Below are 10,390 nucleotides of genomic sequence, written 5' to 3'. Positions count from 1 at the left end.
CACACAGCTCTTGACGATTTACCTACTGGACATTCCAGGGGGACATCTGTTGTGTCCCATGGATCGATTTGGTTACAGAAATCAACTGTCTGCCCCCGTGTTGTACCAACCAAATTCTGCAAGCACCCAGACAGAGAGGAGGATTAATATTACATTTCCATCTGCTCTGCAACGTGAGCTGCCCATCAGCAACAACCTGAACCTCTGAGCTCCTAAATCCCACCTTGCCCTTGGAAAAATGCAAGTTATGGGAAGAACAAGAGGAGCCATGACAAGCCAACTCCCTCAAAGCACAAGTCACATCCACAGCAACATTTTAAACTTGCCTTGTTTCCTGCATGGCTAAATGCAGGGAATGTTAACAGGACACATCAGAGACATCTAAGTGGTGACAAAACCAATATAAAAGCATTGACTGGGTCTGTACCAACGTAACAAACTTTAAAAAGTATTAAAACAGACTGTTTATTACAGCATATGATGTGTTATATTAATTTACACAATGATATATATATATAAAAACAGCCATTGATGATGTACAGTAAATTGGACATCAACAGGAATATTAAAACTACTGATACTCATGCACGTGACATGCATATGGGTTTTTTTTTTCTTTTTCAAAAGCAGTTTTACACAATATAATGAAGTTACTAAGCCTTGGTCAGCTGCTCCAGCAGTTTACTCTGGACACCACTGCCATCCACAGCGGGACTCCCAGGAGATCAGAGCAGAGAGCACTCCAGGGAAGGCGACTTAACCTCGGAGGCAGATTGAACAGGAGCTCTTTCCTGGTGGGGGAAGGCTAGGGGAGGACAGGAGTGAGTTTCAAGAAGAGAATCAACAAGAAAAGAAAAAAAAAAAACAGACCAGAGTACCAGAAGGAAAAAGTTCAAGATGTGGCAACAGCAGCAGAGGAAAAGGACAAGCAAAAACATGAAGAACCACCCTCACTCCCTCCCCTTTATTCCCTAAAAACTCATGACCTTAAGCTGTCGATATCCTGTATAAGACCCAGAACTGGAAAAACTAGGCAAAGAAGATCCATTCCTAGAAACATTAGCCTTTTTTTTGAAGCCTTCTGACACCACGCGCTGGAGGCTGTTCACCACTGAAATGGCAGTGTTGTGTTGTTGGGTTTTTTTAAACAAGTGTAATTGTCTTTTATTTCCACGTAAAAGGCACTAGTATCCACCCAAGTTCTGAAGACAAGTGACATAATTTACCTTAAGTTTTAAATATTTGTATAAAAACAAAAAAAAAAAATCTGTGGAAATATGTACAAAAAAAAAAGCACCTTGCTTCTGAAAGCAGAAGCAGATACATTCCACCAAGTCACCTCACTAGACAGTGGTCATGAGCTTCAGGGAGCCTGACCGAAAGCGGAGGATCTTCTTCTTGAGGTTATGGGAGGCTTTGATTTTGACAAAGGCCTTGGCTGCATTTTCATGCAGCTCTGGTGCCGTGACCGTTTGGATGGGGAGCGTCTGGACAAACTGGGACCAAATCAGGCCCCCGCTCTCATCAGAGTCACTGGTGGTCGTGCTCTCCCCTACAAACTCCACCTCGCTCAGGCTTGACTCGCTGTCTCCAAAGCAGTTCGTGGTGTAGTTGCTCTGCTCGTCCTCGCTCGTGTCCACCACGGTGGAGTGGAACAAGGACTCGCACTCGGCCGAGTACTCCGAGTCGCTGGCCACGTAGGCGTAGGGGCTGACGTAGGGCAGGGGCACCTGTGAGTAGACCCCCACGCCCTCCCGCCGGTTCCTCCTCGCCCTCCGCAGGGCCTCCTCGTAGGAGATCTCCGCCGAGGACTTCCAGCGGCGGTAGTCGGCACGCTTGTGTTTGGGCTTGGCCACCACGACCTCCCGGCCGTGCCCGTGGGAGCGGAGGGCGGATCGGTGCAGGCCGGCCTGCCGGCCCGGGAGGCCTGGCTCCAGCGGCAAACCGCTGCCTCTCTTTCCCCGCGACGAGGGCTTTTTCAGTTTCTTATTTGTATCCAATTCCTCAGGAAAGCGGCACTTCTTGCCGGCTGGTTTGGCTTTCTCCCGCAAGGTCTGTGAGCTGTTTTCCACCCCATTGGTGAGGTGGGACCTGTGTTTCAATGCAGAGCTTTTCAAAATCTTGACATTCCGGGTGCCCTTGTGAAGCTTCATGCTTTGCTGCTGGGCCGGGATGTATTGAGCATTCACCAGCAGCCCATCGTCCAGGCTCTGCGAGGAAGAGCCCTCGCTTTTGAAATCCAGCGCGGGCCTCTCCTCAACAGCCGGCGATGAGGAGCGAGCTGCCTGCGCGCTGCTCTTCAGCAGGATCTTTTTGGGAGGCTGGCTGACCCTGTTCTCTGGCTGCAGCACCACCGGCTTCCCTGGGGCCTCCTTGGGAGACGCAGCAAAGAGCTGGCCGTTCTCCTTGGGGACATCCCCTGCCGTGGCCGTGGCACTGCGGCCCAGCTCCGGCGGTGTCGGTTTGACACCCCGCGGCAGGTGCTTGCTCTGGAGTTCCGTTGTTGTGCCAGGTGGGAATGCTGCCGGCAAAGGGCCCTTCCTGCTCTCCAGCTGCTCCCCAGCCGGCTCCCTCGGCCTCTGCTTTAGCGGTGAGGGAGCCGTGTGGTCCGGAGCGGGAGTCCCACCAGGAGGCAAACACACCTGCTTGGAGCTCTTCAGGTTCACCACGTTGCCGTGGGCCACCATGGCTGCCGGCTGCCGGACGCACATGCTGCCATGCCTCAAGATCCCCTTGGTGGGGTCGGCGTTGAGACTCGTCCGGGGTTTGTTAGTCCTTACCGCGTGAGTCTTTTTCTGAACCAGGCTTAAGATGTAGCTGTCTATCCTCTTGCTGGTGGAAGGGCACGGCGCCGGCCAGGAGCTCTGCGGGGGGAAGGCGCCGGCGGATTGTCCCGAGTCCGTTTCGGATGGCGTGCAAACGTCACTCATATCGCAAGCGAGCCTCTCCTCTTCTCGCTGGGGGTTCTCAGTCACGGGGAGGAGGAACATGGGGCTCTGCACAGCCACGGCGTGGAGCGGGCTGGGGTAGCGGTAGATGTCGTTCCCGTTTTTAGACACCAGATCGCACTGGTACTTGGGATGTACATCTGCAACGACATCGAGGGAATTTGAGTGCGGTGTGGACAAAGAGCGACAGACAGAGCCTGCGGTCTGGTCCTCATGCTGGCCTTCCTTATTATAGTCCATCCAGCCTATGAGATCTGAAAGGCATTTTAGAAGAGTTTAGAGAGCCTGCCAAGGACAGCTGTGCTACGTTTTTAATGTGCTGCCAAGGACACCGGTCCATCTATGCACACGATGCAAAGCTTTAACTACAGCAACAGCAATTTTGCAGCCAGGGGTGCTGTTCAAGCAATATAAAAAGCAGCACTATCCTTCTATGGGTCTCTGTGTAACTGCATCAATGTGGGATTTACCCCACTATGACCACATGTGTAAAACAATAAAAGTTAAAGCCCTAATGAGAATATTTACATTGATTTCAAACCTGTGCCCAGGTCGTTAAGAGTTTCCTATCTTCCTTTCAAGCCACCTAGAAGTCTGCAAGCGTCTCTTATATGTTACACAGTCACCTGTGAAACTCTCTGCAGGCCTCAGCACATATGAATTTTGTATTTTACTTTGCTAAATCCAAAGAGAAACATAAAAAATACAGATAAGAGAACAAATAATTCTTGTTGCTTACTGACAAATTTCACTTCCAGATTCTTTCAAGCATATCTCGGGTCAGGAAAAAAATCCAGATTTAATTTTATTGTTGTTTTTATTATTGTTACTACTATTATTATAATATTTATAGCAATGCTAATAATAACAGATGCTCCTTTTGAGTGATAAGGGGTTAAAGAATGAGAAACAGGCTCAAGAATGGGAAACAGGCTCATGTTTTCACATGAGTACAATGAGTGCAGGTCAATCCAGCTGACATCCTAGTCTTGGCTCTGCAAAGAGTTCTGCCAGAGAAATCCAGTGCGTTTCAAGATGCATGAGTCAGATTTAATGGCTAAAGTGCTTACTAGGGAGGTAAGGGACTTTAAGAGCAGGGCTTCCACCCAAGCACCTAAGATTACTATTATTTTCTTAAGCTTAAGTTGCCCTTGTCTTCTTGGGTAGGGGTACAATCTAAATGATCCTCTGCCAGTCCTGTTTTCTACCCTTGGGCTGGAGACTTCAGCCAGGGTACTCCAATTTGAATGCTCAGTGCTCATCACTTATCTAAGGCTTATTTCAAAGAGGTCTCATGGGCATTGATGAAATTTGCTGATAGAGATGATGTGCTTGTGTGAGCAGGAGAGGAAGAACAGGGAAGTTAAGAGCATTAAGTTCCTCCAGATCATCTCAGAGTTTTCCCACATTTCCTAAATTCTATGTTGGCTTCAAGGAATCTCGACAAAAAGACATTTTTAAAATTTGTCAGTTTGTGGAATTTCATCCCTGAAAGTGAGACTGTATGAATAATAAGGGATTTAGGTTTTCATGGTGTATACAGAAAAAACAGCAATGCAATCAGCTGGAATTCCTTGTGTGGCTTTTTTTGTTTCTAATGTATGGCCCATGAAGATCACATATACCTTACAACAGGGAGCATTAAATTACCTCAAGCTGCTCACAGGATAACTTAGAGGACTTGTCAGCACCTCAGAATGAATGCATCCCAGGCTGTATTTTCCCAGTTCAGGAACGGAAGAGCATGAATTATTCTGTCCTTGATTCACAACAAATCACTGTAAGTTAACCTTAAAGAGCAAAATGCAAATTGGAAATACTGTGGTTGGAATAATTCTCCACAACCCAGAACAAGCTAAAGCTTTTGCAAATGTCTGCAGCCAATAACACTCAATCACAAAAGTCCTATTGAAGTGTCTTTTCTGGAGAATAGAGGGAGCTTTCCCATTGAACCATCCCACACATCAAGGCTTGCATCTTCAGCCTGGTGTCCAAGGAAAATCCACAGCTCTCTGCCAAAGAGATAAAATATATCTGCCCTGTTCAGGATGTCTATTTGTCTATACTATGTAAGTGCAGGGCACGCCTCACCATGCTCACCTGGGGGTTGAGGACCATCAGAACTGACAAAATGACTGCTAAAAACAGACTGACACGTGCCCTGACCCCCTAAAACCTGTAGCTAGCTCCTTACTCCGTGACTTTAACAAGGATGTGGCTAAGAATTATTGTTAGTTATTGCCATTTACTGAAAAATGCTTTTCTAAAGGAAACCAGGAGGAATCAGCTGACCGATGTGTTTCTGTGTACAGGTACCACTGCCCTCTGCTGGGTAGAGCAGCTGTCATAGCTTCACATGCCATTTTCATGTGTTTAGGGTGACAAATTCACGTGTAGGGCTGGACCAGGGGTGGACAAACGGTCCTGCCTTGTGACCCATGTACGTGAGAGGCACTGGGATTTTTCAGACCATAATATGGCACATGAAAGGAAGAAGGGTTAATCCAACCCAGGTACTCCTGAGGCAGTATTTCCAAAGCCAAAGCCACCTCCTGGAGTATGATGTATTCGACCTGCTTTTACTATACCTGCAGATTTAGGGCGTCCATCTGAGATATTCAGTGTTGCCTCCAAAGGGCTGCAAAAGCAAGTGCTAGAATGGCAACTGGATAAACACTCACTGAAGACAGAGTTAGATGAATTGGAAAGCGATCCAGAAGCTCCATCACTCAGCTCATAAAACCCTATAAAAATAAAGAGTTTGGATTTATATTAGTTATGTCTACACAAAGTTACTATTTGTGTCCCTAGAAAGGCAGTCAAGCCGGTGTTTGAGTTGGCTTACTCTAACACAAGTAGTTATGGGATTTCATTCAGTCACCCCAAAAGCAGCCCACAATTTAGTAATATCCTTATTGCCATGAACGATTTTGTTTAAAAGTAAAGCTCTTAAAACAGCAGAACTTATCTTAGCATATGGAATTTTTTTTTTAACTTTACAAGGGTTGGGGGTTTAACCCTTACAGGAATTTTCAGATTTGAGCAACAAGGATCCAGGCTGTGTTTGGCAGCCCACTCATTTAATAGTGTGTTACACTTCCAAGACAGACTCTCCAACTATTACTTAAATACAGAAGTGTAGAGCCCAATGCTATCCATTACTTTTCTCAAAGTTCTGGAGAAAAACATAGTATTTGTGGATGACAGGAGAGAAGAAAAATGGCAAATAATGTGGAGACACATCAAATTTAATTTCCTGGTAAACTGGGACTAATCTAGGAAAAATGACACACCACAACCAAAATCTAAATTGTTCATTTAGGAATCAGGAATGCAGAGCATGCCTACAGAATGGGGATGCATCCTGGAAAACAATAATCCTGGAAAGGGCTTAGTCAGCGTGGAAAAGCAGCTCAATCAAGCTTAATGATATGGCAAAAAAAAGCTAATGAGATTGTTGGATGTACAAAGAGACTAATGAATAGCAGCAGGGAAATTACTTCAGCAGTCTACATGGCCCTGGTAAGAAACATTGGAACGGTGAGCCCAGTCCTTGAATCCAGCACTCTTAAAACAAAGCTAAAGAATTGGAAGGAGTCCACCAAGCTATTTAGGAGCTTGGAAAAATGCCTTAAAATGAATGACTTCAAGAACTTGACCTGTTTAGCTCATCAAATAAAAACCAGGAATTATGCTGTATAGCACCTCCAAGAGGAGGGAAAGCTGGACATTGGAAAAGACCTTTCTTTAGGGGAGGAAAGGATATAAAAATATCAGTGCTGGAACAAGTTAGATTCAGGCTAGAAATGAGCAATGGCTTTAACAATTTCAAGCTGGAAGATTCTCCACTTTTTAGTGTCCTCAGAACAAGTCTAGAGGCCTCTAGGAAAGGCTCCTCATAGTTAAATTCCACTTACTGGTTTTGACACAGTTATAATGAGATGAAATTCAATATATGGGGGATGCAATTGTTTGATTCCATGTTCCTTTTTGGCTGTATGACCACTTTTGATATCTTCCTCCTGATGGTGGTGCCTCTTTTGACCATTTTTCCTTCAGCCTGCTTCCTAACATACAGGACAATTAGAACTTTTTGAACTAATGTGAGGGTGGCCTTGAAAAAACAAATGCCCCAAACACTAAAAATCTAATTAAGCTTGAAATATTCCTCTGAATATGCTGTCTGCAAACAGCAGCCTTTCTAGTGATGGGTGAACTCTGTTAGTAAGAATTAATGATCAGAGTGTGAACGGGCTGTAGACATTTATTGCTGTAATACTGGAAACTCCACCACTAAAATCTACAGCCAGTTTAATTCCAGGTACCAAGGGAGGCTCCATTTTTGCTGAGCACTGCCTTTACCTGAACTTGGACGACTGTCTGTCTCCAGGTGTTCATCTGTCGTTTTTTCCACGTCCAGGCGGAGATCACTTATTTGCTTATCCAGCTCTTGTAACTGATTTAACAACCCAGCATCCCTCCTCCTCAGGCAGTTCTGCAAAAGAAGAGGACAAAGAACATCAGCTCCTTCAGTGGGGCAGATGTGAAAGGGTCCCAAACACTGCTCTATCAAAGCCTTGTGAGATACCTTGTCAATATTCTTTCATATAAAAGCTAAACAAAGCCCTGACATTTTAGATGGATGCTCTGGATAAACAGTTAAGAATTATGCAGGCACTTCATCCCAGCCTGTTCCAGCCAGCTCTGCATGAGGAGCATGTTCCACCATTCAGGAAGACCAACACTCTGTGCTGCCCACAGCTGTAAGAACAAAGCTGGATTGTGTGATATGGCCAAAGCAGACCTGTGCACAGGGAATGAGCAAGGACAGCCGTGCCAGCCTAGCAGGGCACGTTCCCCACCACACTGGTGTTACTCAAAGATCACATCTGCTCACACAATGGCACCAAACAGCTCTGCCAACAAGTGCCTGTGGTGTGGGAACCGCCTTGTTCTGCTGCACTTGATGAGCTTAGAATCTACCATCCAGAGAGCAAGATTCCCAGGGCTGGGATCACAGCCCTTTTATTAGTTTTGCAGTGCAGCAGGAAGGAAGAGTAATTCTTCCTCTTCTCCCATTATAATTGTATGAAATTGCTGCGAGATGAATTTTAGGTCTATTTATGAAGGTAATTTGATGGCATAAAATAAGCAATAAGAAATGATTTTGCAAGGCACTCATTAACCCACGGTCAACACAATCAGTTTCCCCCTGTGTATTATAATGTTGCTTATCCATCATCTGTTCAGCTTCATACCCTTTAATTGCTCTGGCTTTGGGGAGAGTGGAGGAAGCAGGAGGAAGGTTCATCTACTTTTGTTTCTTTGAGTGCAACATTTGATCAGCACCCAGGGGTGCTCTGATAAGTTCATTGCAATGAGTTTTGATGCTCACAGCTGGACTAGTTCTAAACCCATTAAATCCAGGGCAATCTTTGCCATGGAGTGGGCCAGTCATAGAATCATTGAATGGTTTGGGTTGGAAGAAACCTTAAAGATATCTCATTCCAACCTCCTTGCCATGGGCAGGGACATCTTCCACTAGACCAGGTTGCTCAGAGCCCTGTCCAGCCTGCCCTTGCACAAAGGGAAAGCAAATGCTAAAAGCATTGCCTGAAGATATGCTGGAGCTTAAGACCATCCTTTGGAGAACCAAAGGGGTGATCCCAAGTCTTCTCCCCCATTCCTTGGGGAGCCGGGGCTGGCTGGCAGCCAGGCTGGCGGAGGTGATGGGTTCAAGGGATGACTTCGCTGCGCCACCTACTGCCACCAGCGCCCCCTCCCCCAGGCAGCACCGCATCTGGTTCCAATCTGCAATGTCAAGTGCACAAATTAAAGTGCTACCACAAATCCCCGGCTTTTTCTGGTCCTTTTTTTTTTTTTTTTGAGTAATGATTCCCTGGTCCTTCACTACGGCGCTCGGCAGGCAGCCAGCACCTTCTCAGAAAAAAAATCATTTCTTTTTATCTCTTAAAGAGGGAAATAACCCTAAGTCAACTAAACCGAACGGCTAATAAGAAGAAAAAAAGGGATGAAAAACGGGGGGTGGGGAAAAGAAAAAATCAGGGAGATAAATCACGCAATCCAACTTCTCCCTGGGTGAAAGCAAACGCTGAGCCGCGCACAAAGAGCGCCAGGCACAGCTGTACGCTATTTTCATTGAAAAATGATCTGCCGCTTCATGCCGCCCTCCGTCTCTTCCCACAGCAGCTCCAGAACGCGTCCTCCAACAAAAGCATCCCTTCTCTACGGGACCGATCCTGGCGGTGCCCGAGCGCCCGATGCCTCCTCTCGGGGCTGGGACCGGCAGCTGGCTCCCAACTTCCATTCATGGCAACGGCGGCGCCTCTCTTGCCATGAATGGAAGTGGCACCGCCGGGCTGCCTCCGGGACCCGAAGGGAACTGTGCGGCCAGCGGCACGACCCGTCCAGCGCCGAGCTGTCACCGGCCCTCCGCCTCACCTGCGCGCCGTGCCGGGCTGACAGCGGGGCGGGAGTGCTCCCCGAGGGGTTCCCAGCTCCTTTCTCGCCCTTCCGCGGGCAGGACCCGCGGCTCTCACCGACACGCGGGGACCGAGCGGGCGCGCATCCCCGGCGCTCCCCGCCCGCATCCCCGGCGCTCCCCGCCCGCATCCCGCGGCGTTCGCCACTCGCGTCCCGCGGCGGCCCCCGCCCCCGCTCACCAGCTGCCTCCGCAGGAGGAGGATGTTCTCCTCCAGGAACTTCTCCTCCAGGCTGCGCGGCGGCGGCCCCTCTCCCGGCGGCTCCCCGCGGCCGCCCTGCGCCCCGGTTGCCGCTCCCGCCGGCCGCCGCAGCAGGAGGCTCTTCACCAGCAGCTCCTGCCGCTGCCGCAGGTACTCCAGCTCGCCCAGCCCGGCCAGCGTGGCTTCCAGGCGCTCCCGGGTGCGCTGCCGCTCCGCCTCCGCTTCGCCCTTCTCCCGCCAGCGCGCATCGGGCTCCCGCGGCGCCCCCGCGGGTCCCCCCGCCGCCTGCCCCGGCCCCGCCGCCGCCGCGGCGCTCGCCACGGGGCTCGCCTTCATCGCCGGGGAGGGGGCGGCCGCCGCTGCCAGCCCTGCCCGCGGGGGCACCGCGCCGAGCCCCGCGCCGATGCCGCCGCTGCCGCCGCCGCTCGCGAATGGTCCGCGGGGCGCCCGGCTGCCTCCCCGGCTGCCACCGCCCCGCGCCCGCCCACCGCCCGCCTCCAGCCCTCCTCCAGCCCTCCTTCCCGCCCGCCTTCCTCCCCGCCCGGCCGCGGCTCCACGCCCGCGATCGCCGTCCTTCTGCTCATCATCTTCCTCTTCTTCTTCTCACCTCCGTCCTCCGCTCGCCGCAGCGAGCTGCGGGAAAGGTGGGGATGCTGGAGTGCGAACCGCTGACCTTCCTAAAAACTCCATCCGTGACCTCTGGAGCCCTCCGCGGCGTAGTCACGGGCCATCACAGAA

General features: G+C 49.6%; 1 protein-coding gene across 4 annotated transcripts; it reads right to left on the bottom strand.

The window, feature by feature from the left end:
• Window positions 1-440: 440 nt before the first annotated feature.
• On the bottom strand, window positions 441-10,090 carry DACT1 (dishevelled binding antagonist of beta catenin 1). Of its 4 annotated transcripts, none has more exons than XM_085061075.1 (4): window positions 9,632-10,090; window positions 7,311-7,443; window positions 5,630-5,692; window positions 441-3,202 (listed from the first exon to the last, which is right to left on the bottom strand). In XM_085061075.1, exons 1-4 carry the CDS (start codon window positions 9,986-9,988, stop codon window positions 1,344-1,346), a joined length of 2,412 nt encoding a protein of 803 aa, XP_084917201.1. In that variant the 5' UTR covers window positions 9,989-10,090; the 3' UTR covers window positions 441-1,343. The 4 variants fall into 4 exon arrangements, with proteins under 4 accessions (XP_084917201.1, XP_084917203.1, XP_084917200.1 ...); XM_085061077.1 differs by having other exon boundaries at window positions 441-3,088; XM_085061074.1 differs by having other exon boundaries at window positions 5,537-5,692; window positions 9,632-10,089.
• Window positions 10,091-10,390: the final 300 nt, after the last annotated feature.

Source organism: Lichenostomus cassidix, chromosome 5 (genome assembly GCF_008360975.1).
Source record: "Lichenostomus cassidix isolate B80296 chromosome 5, HeHo_3.0, whole genome shotgun sequence".
Lineage (NCBI taxonomy): Eukaryota > Metazoa > Chordata > Aves > Passeriformes > Meliphagidae > Lichenostomus > Lichenostomus cassidix.
The sequence above is the reverse complement of the archived record's forward strand: the minus strand, read 5'-3'. Positions and strand labels throughout refer to the sequence as shown.

Excerpts from the sequence above, each read along its gene's own strand:
- DACT1 (XM_085061074.1), bottom strand. The coding sequence starts at position 9,988 with ATGAAGGCGAGCCCCGTGGCGAGCGCCGCGGCGGCGGCGGGGCCGGGG. Across the intron at positions 7,444-9,631 it reads TCCTCCTGCGGAGGCAGCTG|AACTGCCTGAGGAGGAGGGA; the intron begins GTGAGCGGGGGC and ends CTTCTTTTGCAG. Across the intron at positions 5,693-7,310 it reads AGACAGTCGTCCAAGTTCAG|GGTTTTATGAGCTGAGTGAT; the intron begins GTAAAGGCAGTG and ends TTATTTTTATAG.